General features: G+C 37.0%; 1 protein-coding gene across 1 annotated transcript in view; it reads left to right on the forward strand.

The window, feature by feature from the left end:
• Nucleotides 1-17,275, forward strand: part of HERC1 (HECT and RLD domain containing E3 ubiquitin protein ligase family member 1) — a 219,402-nt gene that overhangs the window by 102,049 nt on the left and 100,078 nt on the right. Inside the window, exons 18-25 of the mRNA XM_008568860.1 lie at nucleotides 1,861-2,052; nucleotides 5,197-5,418; nucleotides 7,117-7,290; nucleotides 11,592-11,706; nucleotides 11,795-11,915; nucleotides 13,689-13,860; nucleotides 16,046-16,358; nucleotides 16,929-17,049. Of these exons, the coding sequence (XP_008567082.1) occupies nucleotides 1,861-2,052; nucleotides 5,197-5,418; nucleotides 7,117-7,290; nucleotides 11,592-11,706; nucleotides 11,795-11,915; nucleotides 13,689-13,860; nucleotides 16,046-16,358; nucleotides 16,929-17,049 (1,430 nt within the window). The remainder of the gene's footprint in view (nucleotides 1-1,860; nucleotides 2,053-5,196; nucleotides 5,419-7,116; nucleotides 7,291-11,591; nucleotides 11,707-11,794; nucleotides 11,916-13,688; nucleotides 13,861-16,045; nucleotides 16,359-16,928; nucleotides 17,050-17,275) is intronic.

Here is a 17,275-nt window from a genome sequence, read left to right on the forward strand (position 1 = left end):
TGTTCCTCTTTCCTTCATGAAATACCTTCTTCTATGGGCTTATAGTCACAGTCCTCATCTCTCTCTGACTGCTCTTTTTCAGTGGTTTCCTGTAGGCCCCTCTTCTTTGTATATGCCCTTTAATGTTGAGGATCCCTCTGAGTTTTGCCTTCAACTCTCTTTTTTCCCCTGAATGGTCTTATCTAGTCCCAATGTGTTTAACCACCACGTGTATGTTAATGACTCCCATATCTACATCTAGCTGAGAATTCCTTTACAGAGTCTTTCTCTAGTTACCTACTGGGTGTCTTTTCTTGATTGTCCCTAAGGCAACTATTAGTCAGTACATCTGTTCAAAATCAACTTATTTCTTTTTTTTTGTCCTTTTTGAGACCGGCCACACCGCGCTCAGCCAGTGAGCACTGTGAGCGCACCGGTCATCCCTATATAGGATCCGAACCTGCCGCGGGAGCGCTAGTGCACTCCCAGCACCGCCCTCTCCCGAGTGCGCCACGGGCTCGGCCCAAAATCAACTTATTTCTGAAGTTCCCCCACTGAAAAAGAGAGAGAGAAAGAAAGGAAAAATGTTGACCTAAATAGAAACTGAGACGAAAACGTATAGCAAGGATTTGGTGAGCCGGTATGATGATTGCAACCAGGGAGGCCATAGATCAGGCTGCCCTGAAAAAACGTGTTCCAAAGTGGGCCAGGAGAGCCTAGCATTTATAGTCGCAAGAAGGGGGAAAGGTCAAAGGAGAGAGAAAAAACAGTGCCGGCTAATTACTTCATCACGCTTGCTATTGGTTGTACCTGACATGTAGGTTTGGAATTGTTACTAGGTTACTTTTTATATGCAGGGATCCAGGGTAAGGGTAATAAGTATTCTAGGTTATTTTATGGCTTTCTGGCACCATTATGGCTTCTTCTAAGTAAAATGGTCTTACGATATTGTTTTTTCCAAGACAGGTAGATATGAATACTGCCTTATTCCAGATCTCCCAAGGCACTATAATTTAGCTGACCTGGTCAGTGAAGATTCTTTTAGTTATCATAAACAAGCTGAGAATCTCCTTTTGGCTGTTCCACAGCCAGCTAAAATTTAATATGTTCAAACTGAACTTATCTCTGAATGGTCGTCCCTGCCCCAAAATACAATGAAATATTGAAAGAAAAATTCATTTTAAAACCAATACACATAATAAAAGATGTTTTAAGGCAATCTTAATTTAAAAGGCATCTCTAACTAGAATGTAAACACCATGAAGGCAGGAAGTTTGGGCTGCTTTGTTCATTTTCTGTATTCCCTTAACCTAGAACTGTGCCTGGTACATGGTAGGCACTCAGTATTTCTTGAGTACCTACTTAAATTTAAAAATGAAGATAATTTAATGAGTGAGAAATTTTTTTTTTTCCTTTTTGTCTTTTTTCGTGACCGGTAATGGGATCGCAGCCCTCGGTGTCACGCCTGGCAACGGGATCGCAACCCTCGGTGTCGCGCCCGCACTGCGCTCAACCAGTGAGCGGACCGGTCTCTATATGGGATCCGAACCCTTGGCGGGAGCGCTGCCACGCTCCCAAGCACCACACTCTACTGAGTGCGCCACTGGGCCAGCCCTGAGTGAGAAAATTTTAATGCATTTTAAGGAAAACAGTTATAATCCTTTGAATTTGTTTCCCACAAAGTGTGTTGGTAGTACTTTCTGAAAGTGAGTAAATACTAATACCATACCAGCTATGAGGTAAGTGTTCAACAAAGAGTTATTGAATTAGTCCACTCTAATTCCAAGCTAAAATAGTATTTCTTAGGTTCTTTTTTCTTTTTTCTTTTTTTTTTTTAAGTTTGAGATAACTGATCCACAGTGCATTTCTTGCCCTTCATAGATGTGATATACGTCTCAGCTGCAGGCAGCATGCTCTGCCAGATTGTTAACTCCCTACTGTTACTCCCCGTGTCAGTGGCTCGACCTTTACTGAGTTACCTCCTGGACCTGTTGCCACCTCTTGATTGCCTTAATAGACTCCTGCCAGCTGCTGCTCTTTTAGAAGACCAAGAGTTACAGTGGCCTCTTCATGGTAAGTAAAGATAGTAAAAAGAGTAAATAATGCTTTTGAGAAAAGTTGTTCCTCTTGAATACATCAGTTAAATCATAAAACACTTGGGTGTTTTGTGTGATCAAAAAGATAAGGTTATCTTCTAAGAGCTTACAGTCTACAGTGGGCAACTGAGATAGGACAACTTAAGAGTTGCTCATGTATGAGTATAACAAAAAGGGTTGATACTCTTATGGTAATTATGTTTGAATACTGCATTTCATTGATTCTAAGACTTTTTTTTCAAATTTTGACATGGTAGAAATTGAGATGCATCTCACAATGGATGATAGGAAAGCATTGTGTCTATAATTTAGTCAGCATTATTTTTTTCTTAGCAGTACTTAAGATAGTAACACATTTTACAATCAATAGATTGTCAGATCCAGTTAAATAGTTTTACTTCTTAAATACAAAGATTTTTAGTTTTAAATCTGTTTGACAGTAAAATATTTGGTATTATTATAAAATTAAAAATTATTATATTTATTTTGGTATTCAACCAGTCATATATATATATAACTGGTTGAATTTAAAAGAGGAGAATTGGGAACCTATCTTTTAGTGCTTTTCTTTCTTTTTAGGTGCTTTATAGGAAACAGCATTCCAATTTTAGACATGACACCTGAATTCACTCTGATTTATACAGTGTTGGTGATGCTTGAATATAGCATAAAGTATTATGTCTGGAAGAACATCACTGTGTCTTTTCATTGGAATCTACCTATCCATTTTTTTAAAAAAAATTTTATTGAATCATAATTGATTATACTTATTTTGGGGGTTCAACATTGACACGTTAATCAAATCAATATTACTACTAGCATATATGTTGTTAAAAATCATACTTATTCTTTATGCCCCTCGTCCAATCTCTCCCATCCCCTTTCCCTCCCCTGCCCTCCTCTAAATACCCTTGATTTCTTCTCTCCTTCTGAAAGAGTAATGGTTACTTTGTTGATTTGTTGCCTACATGATCCGTCCAGTGCTGAGAGGTGTGTTCAGGTCCCCCAATATTAATGTAGAGCGGCTGCTTCTTCTGTCATTCTGGAATGGGCTTTGTGGAGAGAGACATCCTATTCTTTTCTTTGGTCTCTGCTGGTGACTTGTTGTGTCAATGCACTCCAGTGGCTGGCAGACCATCTGCACAATGGTTGTGGCATCTAGCTGCTTTTGTGGCAGCCGTGGTTATTGTGGTGGCTATGGTGGGCCACCCACACGGAGGTGATGTTTTTGGCATGCTCTTTGGTGCTGGTGGTGTGCCTGGTTGGGGGGGGGGTCCGGTCCCTGGCTCCCCAAGGCACTTGTGGTGTGCCTGGGCTAGAACTAATTTTTTGTCCTTTGCTTACTTCTAAAATGGGAGAACTTCCTCTGGGGATCAGTACTTGAGCTGTGTGGTTTAGCTAAATTGCTGGTTTGCTGCTGATTCCGTAGGGAAGGCTTTTTGTGCAGCTCAGGTTTTAATGGTTGACTTTATAGGTACTTCCGGCTTTCCAGAGACTTGGTGCACCTGGGTTGTGTAGAAACACTGGTCTGGGCCTGAGTGTTTTCATCAAACTGTACCCCTTGCAATTCTATATTCCTGAGCAGTCTCCTCTGAGTGGTCCTTTGCTGATTGGAGTGCTGGTCAGCTGTCCTTGATGTGCCCCATTGTTCCCCCAGTAAGCCCATCTCCTCCACTGCACATGCTGCAAACACTTCCCATGTGATGGGCTGTGCGCCAGTCCCTTGTGATAACTCACCAGCCTCTGAGTGGCTCCTTTTTTTCAGTTGTTCTGGCTCATTGCTCCTTTGTGGGTCCACAGGAACAGTGTTAGTGGTCTTGCTGGCCTGGGGGCCACCAAGGCCCTCTTCTCCCCTGCTGCCTCCAAGCAACTTCATTCAAAGATCACAGCTGCGGCTTTTGTGGGCTCTTGCTCCGTGTGCTCTGCAGCTCTAGCCTTAAAGTAGCCATGGCACAAAATGGTCAGAGCAGTTTTTTCTTTGTCTCATCATGGCTTCTCCCGCCTTCATGCACTCTGTAGGTCTCTCTTCCTCTTCCCCTGAGCTCTAGCAGCCCTAGCTTGGCTGTTGTTGCTTTTTAATAGTTGTAAATTGGTTGATTTGTGAAAGGGAGTGATGCTGGGGACTGTCTATTCCACCATCTTGACTGGAAAACCTCTCGGAATCTATCTGTCCTAAGGCTACCAAAGGAACTTCATCACTGAAATCTTAAAAACCTTTCAAGTTTAAGTGAGAAAGAAACAAGGGCTGAGGCATAAAGAGATCTTTATTTTAGTCTTGGCTCTGCGAGTAACTTGCTTTGTGATCTTGGCAAAGTCACTTATCACTTCCTAGAGCCTTGGGGTTGGACAAGTCTTTAGTCTTGGCTCTGCTCTAACTAACTAAGCTAACTAGCCAGCCCCCACTATGTGTCATTTTAATGGATCAGCTCTTGTGTTGATTTTGGAGGAATGAACTCAAAGTACTCACTAAAGATGGTGAAGTGTGATTTGGACTGTGAAAAGTAGAAATAGAATCCATTGGGATAATTTTTTCATATACTGTTTTAATGTTTGTGTTAATATTAGTAACTTTACGAAGGAAAATTTTATTCAGTAGCATAACCTCTGTGAATGTATTTTAAATTAACCTGGTAAAGAGAATATACAGTTGGTCCTCTATATCTGCAGGTTCCACATTCATGGGTTAAACCAGTCTCAGATCAAAATATTTGGAACAGAAAAGCAATAAAAAATAAGTATACAATAAAAAATAATACAAATAAAAAACATTACAGTACAACAAGTATTTACAAAGAATTTACATTGTATTAGGTATTATAAATAATCTAGAGATGACTTAAAATATAGGGAGGATGTGCTAGGCTATTTGCAAATACTATTGCCATTTTATATAGGGAACTTGAGCATCTGCAGATTTTGGTGTCTGCCAGGGGTCCTGGAGCCAATCCCCTCTGAATACCCAAGGATGTATATATAGAAAGCATTATAATTTGTATTTTCATTGTAAAATTATTTTGCTTCAGTATCTTATTACCATGCAATAGAATAGGAGACTATGAGAAAGTTTTTGAGTTTTAAAAGTACCAGATAAAGACACAGTTACTAATGATTTTGTCTTCAGGAGGACCAGAACTAATTGATCCTGCTGGTGTGCCGTTACCTCAGCCAGCTCAGTCCTGGGTGTGGCTTGTGGACCTGGAAAGAACAATTGCTCTCCTTATTGGGCGGTGTCTTGGTGGCATGCTTCAGGGCTCCCCTGTGTCTCCAGAGGAACAGGACACTGCATATTGGATGAAAACACCACTTTTCAGTGATGGTGTAGAAATGGACATCCCTCAGTTGGGTAATAATGCTTCTCTGCAACATTCGTAATACATGCTCGTTTGTACCTCTGTTGGAGATTTCTCTTATTCTGAGTTTGCTGAATAGAGAATTGATAGAGGACAATTGCAATGTTAGTAGTGTAGGGGATCCGAGACTGTAATTTGGATCCCTCAGAAAAACAGTTAAATCCTGCAGTATGGTATAGTGAAAAGAGCCTTCTGAACTAGGAACATGTAGGTCTGGTCCCACTCTGTCATATTTATCACTCACTTTTAGCAAGTCATCTAACTCATAAAAATGAAGAAAATGCCTGATTACTTATATTCTGAGGCTTGGCAATTATGAAACTGTTTTGCAGAATGTAAAGCACTATAAGAGCAGGGCTCAGTTTTCAAACACCCCTCAGATATGAGTGGCGGTCTGTTTTCCTTCCAGCTTGTCCTGCTTTCATGCTGATGTTACCCTATATGATTCCTCATTTTTTTTCTTCCCATTTATGGTGCTCTTGGGGTTTCCCTTTCTTGCCTTGTCTCCCATTTGTATACTTTGCTGGCAGGGTAGTTCTCAGACTGAATGTGAGGACTTATCTAGTTTTCCAATAAATGGTCTAGTTGTTTTCTCTAGGATTGGTCCTTTAATCTCTTTGGGCCTCTAATTTTGATTCTATAAAATGATGAGTTGGATTAGATAGCCTATATGGTCTTATTAGATCTAAATTCGTTATTTCTCTGATAAGAGAAAGAGACTCAGAGATTGGGGAGCGGGATGAGGCCATGGCTTATGAATGCTAGACTGGTGTTTATGATACATTTGTATCAAAGAAAGTAAAACTATGGGTTTTCAAGGAATATTTAACATGGTAGTTCCATTGCTACCAGTGTTTAATCCCATGACAGTCTCAAATGACCACCTGAGAACAAAAGTATCATTGTCTCTACCTTCTTCATATTCCTGTTATATTTACTCAATTAACTGGCATTTAACATGAATAAAATCAATTTTAGTTTTAATGTTTTTCAGTTTTTATATTATAAAATCATGAGGCTATTAAACGTTATGTTTAAATGTGTGTATATATTAGGAAAAAGTTGTTGTCCTTTGTAAAATTGTCAATATATAATAATGATATTATGGAATAAATTGACTTTCGGTACTAGCCCAAGAACCTGACCATTATTTACAGCATTGTTCTGTTTTTTAAATGTGAAATGAATTCTGAATGTCAAAAGTACCATTGAAAAGTTGGGAACCACCTGTATCAAATATAAATATAAATCGAAAAATTGTTTATGGTATCTTTGGTCTTTCTTGGATCATATTTAACCGAGTTCAGAAGAAAGAAAAACAATTCTGTCTAGTCTCTTTCCCAGTGGTCCCATGTTTCTCAAAGACAATACTATTCCGTTTTGAACAAGACAGTTTTTTGTTATACAAGACAGCTGCATATGTAGGACAATTAGCATCCCTGGCCCCTGCTTGCCAAAGTGCAATCTGGAGTGACACATTTGACGAGTGTCACATCCTTCCAGAGAGAGTAAGAGGGGTGATACTGCCTCCAATTGAAAAACATTAAAGGACTTTACCTTTGTGGCATCTAGTTGAAATGGTTTGAAGTATATAATTTCATATGCATCAGATAGATGTGGTAAGATTTTATTTGTAGCACCAAGAAATTTATGATGTTTAAAATAGGTTACTTGAGTATTTTTTTTTTCAGATAAATGTATAAGTTGCCTATTAGAAGTAGCTCTTTCAGGAAATGAAGAACAGAAGCCTTTTGATTATAAACTGCGACCTGAAATTGCTATCTATGTAGACTTGGCATTGGGTTGTTCTAAAGAGCCTGCCCGAAGCCTTTGGATCAGCATGCAGGATTATGCTGTCAGTAAAGGTAAGATAAAGAGGATAAAGTTAGTAAACATGTAGTTAGCTCATAAAGCTGACTAATATATATGCAATATATGTAAATGGAAAATCTCCGGGATTACCCTATTACATTTTTATGTGAAAAGGAACATTTTAAAATAGTTTGTTTTTCCCATTGTGGAAAATACCCTAGGAATTTTTTTTTTAATATATGTATATCACTTAATGCAAACCCACAGTATGAAAATTAAGATTTATATAATAAATTCGTAGGCAATCACTTTACTGAAATATCCTATGCTATGTAAATGGATCTAGTAAAAGAGTCTGTTTAATAAGTCCTTTCCCTTTGCAAGCCCTATTTTACTAACTGAAAGGATGCATACGTAGAAGTCGAGGCTGTAGGCCTGGTTAATGTTTCTTCATATATAAAACACATTAAGAGTGCTGGTGAAGGTATCAATTTGAGATAAAGTTTACATTAAAATAGTAAAGTACTATGCATGTAGTTGGTGGGTTTTCAGTTTCTAATATTATTTGTTTAATAAAATTAATTTTATATACAAAGTTTTAAAGGATATACCTGATTTCTTTTTAGCTCCTATGTTCTTTTAAAAATGACCTGGATTGTTGAGAATCACGTATCTTTTTTTTTTTTTTTTTTTTTTTAGTGTTTTCAAAATTATTTTGTGAGGCCAGCATTACGTTGATACCACAATATTACCAGGACATTAGAAAAAAAGAAAATTATAGACATTCTCTTTCATAGACAGATAGACAAATATTCTAAGAAAAATATTACGTGAATTAAGCCATATATCAAAACGTAATATACGTTGATACCAACTGAAATATACCAAAACATGGCATAGTGGTTAACTTTCTTTTTTTTTTTTTTCCTTTTTTGTCTTTTTTCGTGTCCGGCAACGGATTGCAACCCTCAGTGTCGCGCCCGTACCGGACCGGGACCGGCAACGGGATCGCAACCCTCGGTGTTGCTCCCACACCTCGCTCAGCCAGTGAGCAGGAACCGGTCTGTATGTGGGATCCGAACCCTCGGCGGGAGCGCCTCCACGCTCCGAAGCGGCGCACTGTAGCAGTGCGCCACTGGGCCGGCCCATAGTGGTTAACTTTCACAGATAGAACATGTAAAACATCCCATTAGCAGAAAAATAAAACAATATGATTATTTACAATTAGTATTAAAAAGCATTTATTGCAATTCAACCATTAATCATAAAAAATACGTCTCATCAAAAATCTAAAAGAAATCAACTTCCTTAATTTCGTTAAGTTTGTCTAAAATGAATCTATAACAAGCAACGAAATTAACACAGGATTATTGAAACTTTTCCTTGGAATCAGAACCAGACAGGCTTTCCTGATCACACCACCTCTATTTAACACTATACTGGAGGTATAATTGGCTCAACAGAGCAAGAAAAACAAAAGGCATAAGAATCAATACTTCATAAATAAAGCCGTTATTATATGTGGCTGACACTATTATATACATGGAAAATCCACCATAATCTGAAAATCACAGGAATTAATGAGAGAATCACATATCTCTAGTTGTCTTTTTCCATGTTATTTTCTCTTATCCTGTCTTTAGTTTTCTCCCATTTCTTTGGATTTTCTTCTTTCTGTGACAGAAATGATAAAAGTAAATATTAAAAGTAAAAATTTAATTTTTTTTAATTTTATTTTTTATAAAGAAAATGAAATGAGATCATATTATTTAGACCTTTAAAAACCAGTGATGATATCTTTCAAAGTTTAGTCTCATCCCTTTTGTTTATTTCTTCATTTACTCATTCATTCTGTTGTGTTGACTCCTACCAGAAGTGAGAAAGTAAGGTAATGGAAGAGGAAAAAAGTTTACTTTCTAACATGTGTTTTCTGATATTCTCTTATTTGTATCACTTGCTTGGAATGTGTAGTTAGATTTTCTGTTATATCACATTATCACTTGTTACATTGCAATGAGAACTTTTAAAAATTATGTATACATATAGGGTGAAAAAAAATTGCATGGCTCAATTTGTTGTATTGCTTGTACACTAGCATAAACTTTATACCTGAATAGTGGAAACATTCTATAGTGCTTGGTGTGAAATGAATGTAATAAATTTAATGAAGGTGTTTTAAAAGAACCTGTTACATTAAAAATTGTATAGGAGAATAATCCCTGCTAAATTTGAAACACAGTACAGGTGTTAATTTAGTTTGCTTTTTATTTTATTTTATTTTTGTCCTTTTTTTTTGAGACCGGCTGCACCGCGCTCAGCCAGTGAGCACTGTGAGCGCACCGGTCATCCCTATATAGGATCCGAAACCGCGGTGGGAGCGCCCAGTGCTGCACCCTCCCGAGTGCGCCACGGGCTCGGCCCTAGTTTGCTTTTTAAATTGAATATTAGCCTCCTTGAGGTAGAGTCCTGTTTGATTTTTAGTTATAGCAGTTCTCAGACTAGCAAGCAGTCCCATGGAACAGGTGATTTTCAAGAACCTGGTGTGGAAAAATTCTGTGTGTTGTACAGACTGCATTTTAAAAGTATCTGTGGGCTGTAAGATTTTTAAAAAATCTGGCATATTTATATTATCTGTTTTTTCACCTGTAAAATAGGTTAAGTCTGAGCTTACATTTCTGATCTAGTCATACAGGAATGAAATGAAAAACCGAGGTGTAACATTTTATCTCTTCAGATAGGAGTTTTAGGTAGGGATTCAAAACAAATAATATGGGGCTTAATATTTTCCAAGGGTGTATTTTGTTTGGTTTTGTTTTTAAGTAGTACGGACATTTAGTACATTTGTCAAATGAGCAGAGTGTAACAGTCGCTCTGGGGCAGAGCTGACAATAAACCCCCCACCCCTATTTGGTATCTACTGGTTTTTTGGATCCCTATCTGGGGAATAGAATATACTCTATTTTAAAATACAGTGCTGATATGCCAACATGGAACTAAAGAATGAGAAGAAAAAGCTCCTAACTAGTCCTCATAATCTTATGCTGTGATTTGGGTCTTCTTTCTTTTTTTTAAATTTTCATTTTGTTGGGCGGCTGGCTGGTAAGGGGATCCGAACCCTTGACTTTGGTGTTATCAACACTGTGCTGTAATCAACTGAGAGCCAACCAACTGGCCATGATTTGGGGTTTTCAAATGCATGTACTCATCTCTGTCCAAATGTTTCATTTCTTACTTACTTAAATGTACTTGTATTCACTGTATCTACTATTATGGCTTTAAATATCAGATATATGCACACTTGACTAGTTTATTTACTGTCTCTATTAGGATGCCTCATAGATAGTATTTAAAACCAGACTCCTGATTCCATCTCTTTACCCTAAAAACTGTCCTTCCTGTGGTCTTCCTTTCTCAGAGAATGTCAACTACATTTAAATACATTTAAAGTCAACTTTGACTTCTCTCATATTCTTGTATGATACATCTGATCCGTGAGCAAATCCTGTCAACTCTACTTTCAAAATACCTATGAACTCTGACTACTTCTCACTACCTCCATTTCTTCTACCCTGGTCTTAGCCACCATCATTTCTTACTTGAATTACTGTGATAATTACTTCTGCTGTTGCTGTCCCTACAGTCAGTTCTCCACTTAACAGTCAGAGGGAGCTTTACAAAACATGTTGGATCATGTCATTTCTCTGTTCAAAGCCATCTCATTTTCCTCAGAGTAAAACTTGGAGGACTTCAACTGGCCTGCAAGGCCATTGTGATCTGGTCCCTGGACAGCTCTCTAATGTCTTCTCCTACTACTCTTGTGCATGCACACTTAGTGCCAGCCACACTGGCCTCCGTGACCTCACCTCAGGTCCTCTGTACTAGCTTTGCCTGAGGGGGTACACTGTTTCCATGTGCCTTATTCCCCCTTTTCTTCATTTAGATCTCTGCTCAAATGTAGCTTTATCAGAAACTTTCCCAGACCACCCTATACACCCTATATAAAATAGTAATCCCATACAGTACAATACTCTCTGTTCTCCTTAGCCTGCTTTATTTTTCTCCATAACACTTTACCTGTCATATGAATGTTTTTATTTATTGTCTCTCCCACCCCGCCCCTCTCCCACTATCAAGAATATAAACTCTGTGAGCTTAGGGACTTAGTTTTGCTCACTGCTATATACCTAGCACCTAGAACTAGAACAGTACATGGGATCTAGATGCATTGGCTAAGTAATTGTTTAGAAACATGATAAAATTCAGGTGTTGGATGACTAAAGTTACTAAAATTACTTCTGAAATGTTTTCTGAGCCCTTTTAAATATAAATGCATCATTTTAATTTTCATTTTCAGATTGGGACAGTGCAACTTTAAGTAATGAGTCACTCTTGGACACTGTGTCTAGATTTGTTCTGGCAGCTCTTCTGAAACATACAAATTTACTTAGTCAAGCATGTGGAGAAAGCCGGCAAGTAACTTAAAAATATCCTCAGACAAATATTTGCTCTCATGATGTTAGAAATTAGGTAACTTTTCTATTTTGGTTCTTTGTTTAGATATCAACCTGGTAAAAGCTTATCAGAAGTGTACCGTTGTGTATACAAAGTTCGAAGTCGTTTACTTGCTTGCAAGAACCTTGAACTTATTCAAACCAGGTCATCATCACGAGACAGATGGGTAAAGTTGGAAATCAATTAATCTTTTTTTCTGCAAGCTATGAGAAATAGCTCTATATTGGTTTATGTGAGAAAAAATGTGTCTTGATTATTGCAGACATTCAATAAATGTTCGCTAGTTTTTTTTTCTAGTGAAAAAATGGAAGAATGAAAAAAATGAAAGACTGAAAGATTTGACCTCACATTTATCAAGTCTGATATGGTTACTAAGAAAGTTTATAGTCTTAGACTGCTTATTATATTATATAATATTAATAATAACACATTGAATTGTCCAAATCACAGGAAATGTTATTCCTCTCTTATCTGCTGATCAGACCACATTTGAATTATCCTGTTTAATTTGGGGTGCCATAACTTATGAGGGACATTAACAAATACATTGGATTGATAAAATGTCCAAAAATCATCTTATACAAGAACTGGAAAGTATCAAAAATGTTCAGCCTAGAGAAGTGACAATAAAGGGGGGGGAGGTCACATGATAGCTACCTTTGAACTACTTAGAGAGCTTCTGTGTAAGAGAAGATATAAACGTCGTGTTCCATGTTGTCCCAGAGGCCGCTGCTAGGACCAAAGAGTAACAATTGAACAAGGAGTCATTCTTAGCTGAATATAAGAAAAATAGGCCTAATAATCAGAGTTGTTCACCCCTGGAAGTGAAGATTAAAACCATTTATTAAGGAAGGTCCAGAAATAATTCTTACGACAAAAATGAGATGATTTCTAAAGTGCTTGGTAATCCTGATAACATGATCTTATAATTATAAATACAAGCCTGGATAATACATCATCTTCGGAAGTGCTTAGTTTGATACTTGACATATCAGATGGTTTGCACTACATTATTTAGTTCTCCAAACTCTGTCTCTACATTTATATTATAGTAGGCTTTTGTTATGCAATGACTTAATATTTGTGGATCTGTTTTTGGTGACCTTGAAAGCTCATAAAATGTATTGTCATTTTGTTGAGACTCAAATTTGAAACTCACAAGTTATGGGGAAAAATGACATGTACTGTGTGAGTCTGACTTTTGAGTATCCCCAGCTCTATGAAATTTCTAAGTTATTTACTTTTATTATGGACCTGAGGATATAATTAATTTTTTTCATTTTATGCTTTACAGTGAAATTTGTGGAAGAAATTATATACTGCTATGGTATTTGTGACTCTGAGTACCTGTTGTAAGGACTCTTTTGTCTCTCTAGGTGACTGCTAGGTAGCATAACCGCTGTTGGGAGTAAAGTTAATATTGTCTTTACCAGATTTCTAATTTTTGGTTTCTTCAGGGGCAAAGTTAAAGAAAAAAATTTTAAAAGCAATACTGTTTTAAATTTAGAATTATTAAACATTATTTACACAGAGTTGTGATAACATACACAACTTGAAGGAAGTTGAATGGAGTCAAAATCGTGTTTTTAATTACCTTTTATGCTTGGTGTCATGCTCAACTTAACTTATTTTAAGTTATAGCTCTGTAGTAATTTATAGCTGATTAGCAATATAAATATGAATAAGTTCATAGAATGACATTTTAATCAAAATACCAAGGAAGAGAGAGCATATGTGTGTTTGTATATATATTTTGTGTCCATACATTCTTTTGATTCTTTAAGATTTGTTCAGTATATCTTTTGGGTTTATGTAGTAAAATTCATGTTATTATTGATATAAGCAATATTTTCTGTGATTAAAAAAAAGTTAAGGTTTAATGAAGTTTTAAAAGTTTTTGAAAAATATGTTCAGTATAGTTTCTGATAATTTCTTTAAGATCTCAGAAAACCAAGACTCTGCAGATGTCGATCCTCAGGAGCATACATTTACCCGGACCATTGATGAAGAAGCTGAAATGGAAGAACAGGCTGAGAGAGACCGGGAAGAGGGGCATCCAGAGCCAGAGGATGAAGAGGAAGAACGGGAACATGAAGTGATGACAGCTGGCAGTGAGTATACCCTTCTTACTGTACAGATAAATACCATGGCATTCTTTTTGGTAGGGGAACTGACCTGAGAAAGGCAAAGTTTCTCTACAGTTTTTCTAAAATGTTCTGATATTCTGCTGGTGATCTGAATTTGCATTAGCTAACATTTCAGGGGGCTCTTACAAATGTGCTATGCCATTCCGATGCTTTTGGATTGCATGTTCAGGGCAGGAAAGCTCTGGAAGTAGGCATTTTGGAAACTGTACCAGTGAGCCTCATGCATGAAATGACACCAGTGAGCCACTGAATGAGGTCATTCAAAATATGTCCCCTGGGGTACCAAGTTGTCCAACAGCCTGGCAGACCTCTGTGTGGTGAGGAAGAGAGCCCTTTTCTATACCTGTTAGGAGAGGCATAGTTTTTCATGTGTACAACTCTTAAAATTATAAATTTTACCTGCTGATTAAGTATACATGAGAATACTACTGGCTGGGTGAATAAAACTTTTTGTATTTTTATATTCCAAGGCTACAGATAATTCATTTTTAAAGGTAATTATTTATATGTTTAAAGAGAAGTGTCAAAGCTTTTAAAACATTTATTAGTATCTTTTGAGTGATTTGACTATTTCAAGTTAAAGTGTATATTCAATCTGTAGCCTAACACATTGTGGCCAGCTGTGCATTTGGTGTTGAGATTGTCTGTATGTGTCAATCAACTTGATACTTACTTTATTATCAATTTATTTGTATTCTGCATACTTCTAAAAATGATTCTTAGGTGGCTCAAAACAAGATCAAAACCTATTTAAACAAGAGGAAAAAAGAAATGATCTAAATGGGAAAAAGGGAATTGGAGATGGGTTGGAGAATAATTGTATTTTTAAAACCTAAGCTGAGAGAACTTTTGCAGTTGAACTTCAAACTTAGTTTAGAAATTCCTGGAAACAAAGGCCAAAGGAGAAAATACAGTAACAAAGTATAACCCTCAATTACAATAAAAGAAAGCGTAATAGTCATCCTGGGAGTAATAATTTTTAAACTAGCCATGACTTTTGAGCACCTGTTATATGCTAGCCACTGGGTCAAGTGCTTCATATGAATTGACTCATAATTTTCACAACAGTATTATGAGATAAGTTCTAGCATTACTCTATACTAACGATGGCTGAACTGATGTTTAAGGAGGCAATATCATGTGTCTGCCCAAAATTCCAGTGACTATTCTCTTAACTACTTTAACTGATTTCTAGCTCTGGTCTCCGCGAGGGTTTGTTGCTTTGATTTTTATAGAACTAAGGGACTTTTAACAGCATAATGAAAATATTGTCATAAAAATTTTATAAAACACATAGATCCATACTTAAAGGGTATACTTACATATTAATGGATGAATCTAGTATTTTACCAACTTTTCTGCCTGGGTTCCCCATTAAAAATATCATTTTCACCCCAAATATGAGCAAAAATTGTTTTCCTGTTATGAAAACAACTACTACTGTATCAGAACCTTGTTAGTTCCACTGACTTTTTACACTTGGGAATTGGGGAAGGGCTGGCATCAGGTGGACATTACTGGTGATGCTATCTGACTCTGGAGGCAATCTTGCCCCCTGTATTATAATCGGATTTTGTTTTAGCAAAGACCTTTGGTGGTTGTGCTTATTTAATGTGTTTAAGCCGTGTAGGTGTTGGGAGTTATATGGACTGTGGAAGATAAAAGACGACTTTCCATTATATCTAATGTAACTTAAATTTTGTCTGTTTCTGTTGTAACCTCACGTTTTTCATAGCAAGATAATGAGCTTTTCAGAAATAAGCAGTTATTTTTATCTAACCTTGTTAACCTTCCCAGACTTTAGTGGACTTCAAAATAAAAGGAAGGCTGGTGCTATTGGTCTGCGACCACACTTTGAAAATCACCAATCTAACTTGTTAATTCAGAGTTGAAATAGAATCAGGCAAAATCTAGATCTTTAAAGAAATATGAGAATTTCCTATTGTAATTTTCATGAAAAGTCTAATGTTTTAATACACTTTAAATATAATTTTCAGTAAGTTACTATCTGTATTTAATGTCTTAAAAATATTTTTTCCCTCTTTCAGTAAGTTTTTGGTCCAAACCTTTTGACTATTTTTATTGTTATTTTCTTTGCTCTTCTCTCTCCCCATGTGTTAAGACCTTGTTTTTGTGTTGCATGTTACAGAAATCTTTCAATGTTTCCTCTCAGCCCGTGAAGTAGCTCGTAGCCGAGACCGAGATAGAATGAACAGTGGGGCAGGGTCTGGGGCTCGAGCTGATGATCCACCTCCTCAGTCTCAGCAAGAGCGAAGGGTCAGCACAGACCTTCCTGAGGGTCAGGATGTTTACACTGCTGCCTGCAACTCTGTGATCCATCGGTGTGCCCTGTTAATATTAGGAGTAAGTCCTGTGATCGATGAAGTTCAGAAGCGAAGGGAAGAAGGACAGTTGCAACAACCTTCAACAAGTGCCTCTGAAGGGGGTGGACTTATGACCAGGTGGGACTGTCTAGAAACTTAAAACGTTACCCCCTTCCCTTTGTTACTTTATGCAGTGAAATAGTTTATTCTCAGAGTTACAGTATTCTGAAATTAACACAGACATGGAGGAGGAAGTGCAAATTGACTAGGATGAATTTTTTTGGCAGCTGGCCAGTATTGGGATCTGAACCCTTGATCCTAGTGTTCTGACACTAAGCTCTAAAACCAACTGAGCTAAGTGGCCAGCCCTGACTAGGATGAATTTAAATTAACATAAAAAGGGATACCGATTCAGCATGGTTTATAAATTTCTGATTAAATGAGGAGGCACAATTTTTCATATGTATTAACAACAGCAGTTGAAAAATGTATGAAGTTATTTGCGTGTCTCTAATTTAATGGCATGCAAATTGTTTTGATATAATTGTGAAGGACTTTGTGCTTAGGCAAGAGTCAGGATTTCCCATCAACAGACATAAATTATTCCTCAATGTGTGTGTGTATTATCTGTATGCTACTAGTTCCATTCAATTTTATGTTTACTAACAGTCCCAAATCAAAAAACTTTTCTTTGTTCATGTGAGACAGGAGTGAAAGTCTTACTGCAGAGAGTCGACTAGTCCTCGCAAGTCCAAACTATAGACTGATCAAGTCGAGGAGTGAATCTGATTTGTCTCAGCCTGAATCAGATGAAGAGGGTTACACAATGGTAGGTATACTTAGATCCAGTAAAGAAGGATTTTTGTTTTCAAGGTATAGATATATAAGGCTTTGGTTAGAGTAAGTAATATATGTTTGTTTTAGATGCAAAAACACTTTAAAAAAAATAACTTTAAGAGAAATAAGATAACTATATTGCATAGATATTTACCACCTATATGTTAATGATTTCTACCTTTAGCCTTGACTTCTTCCTAAAGTCTAAATTCATTATC

This window comes from Galeopterus variegatus, unplaced genomic scaffold, assembly GCF_000696425.1.
Source record: "Galeopterus variegatus unplaced genomic scaffold, G_variegatus-3.0.2 Scaffold448, whole genome shotgun sequence".
NCBI classification, from domain to species: Eukaryota; Metazoa; Chordata; class Mammalia; order Dermoptera; family Cynocephalidae; genus Galeopterus; species Galeopterus variegatus.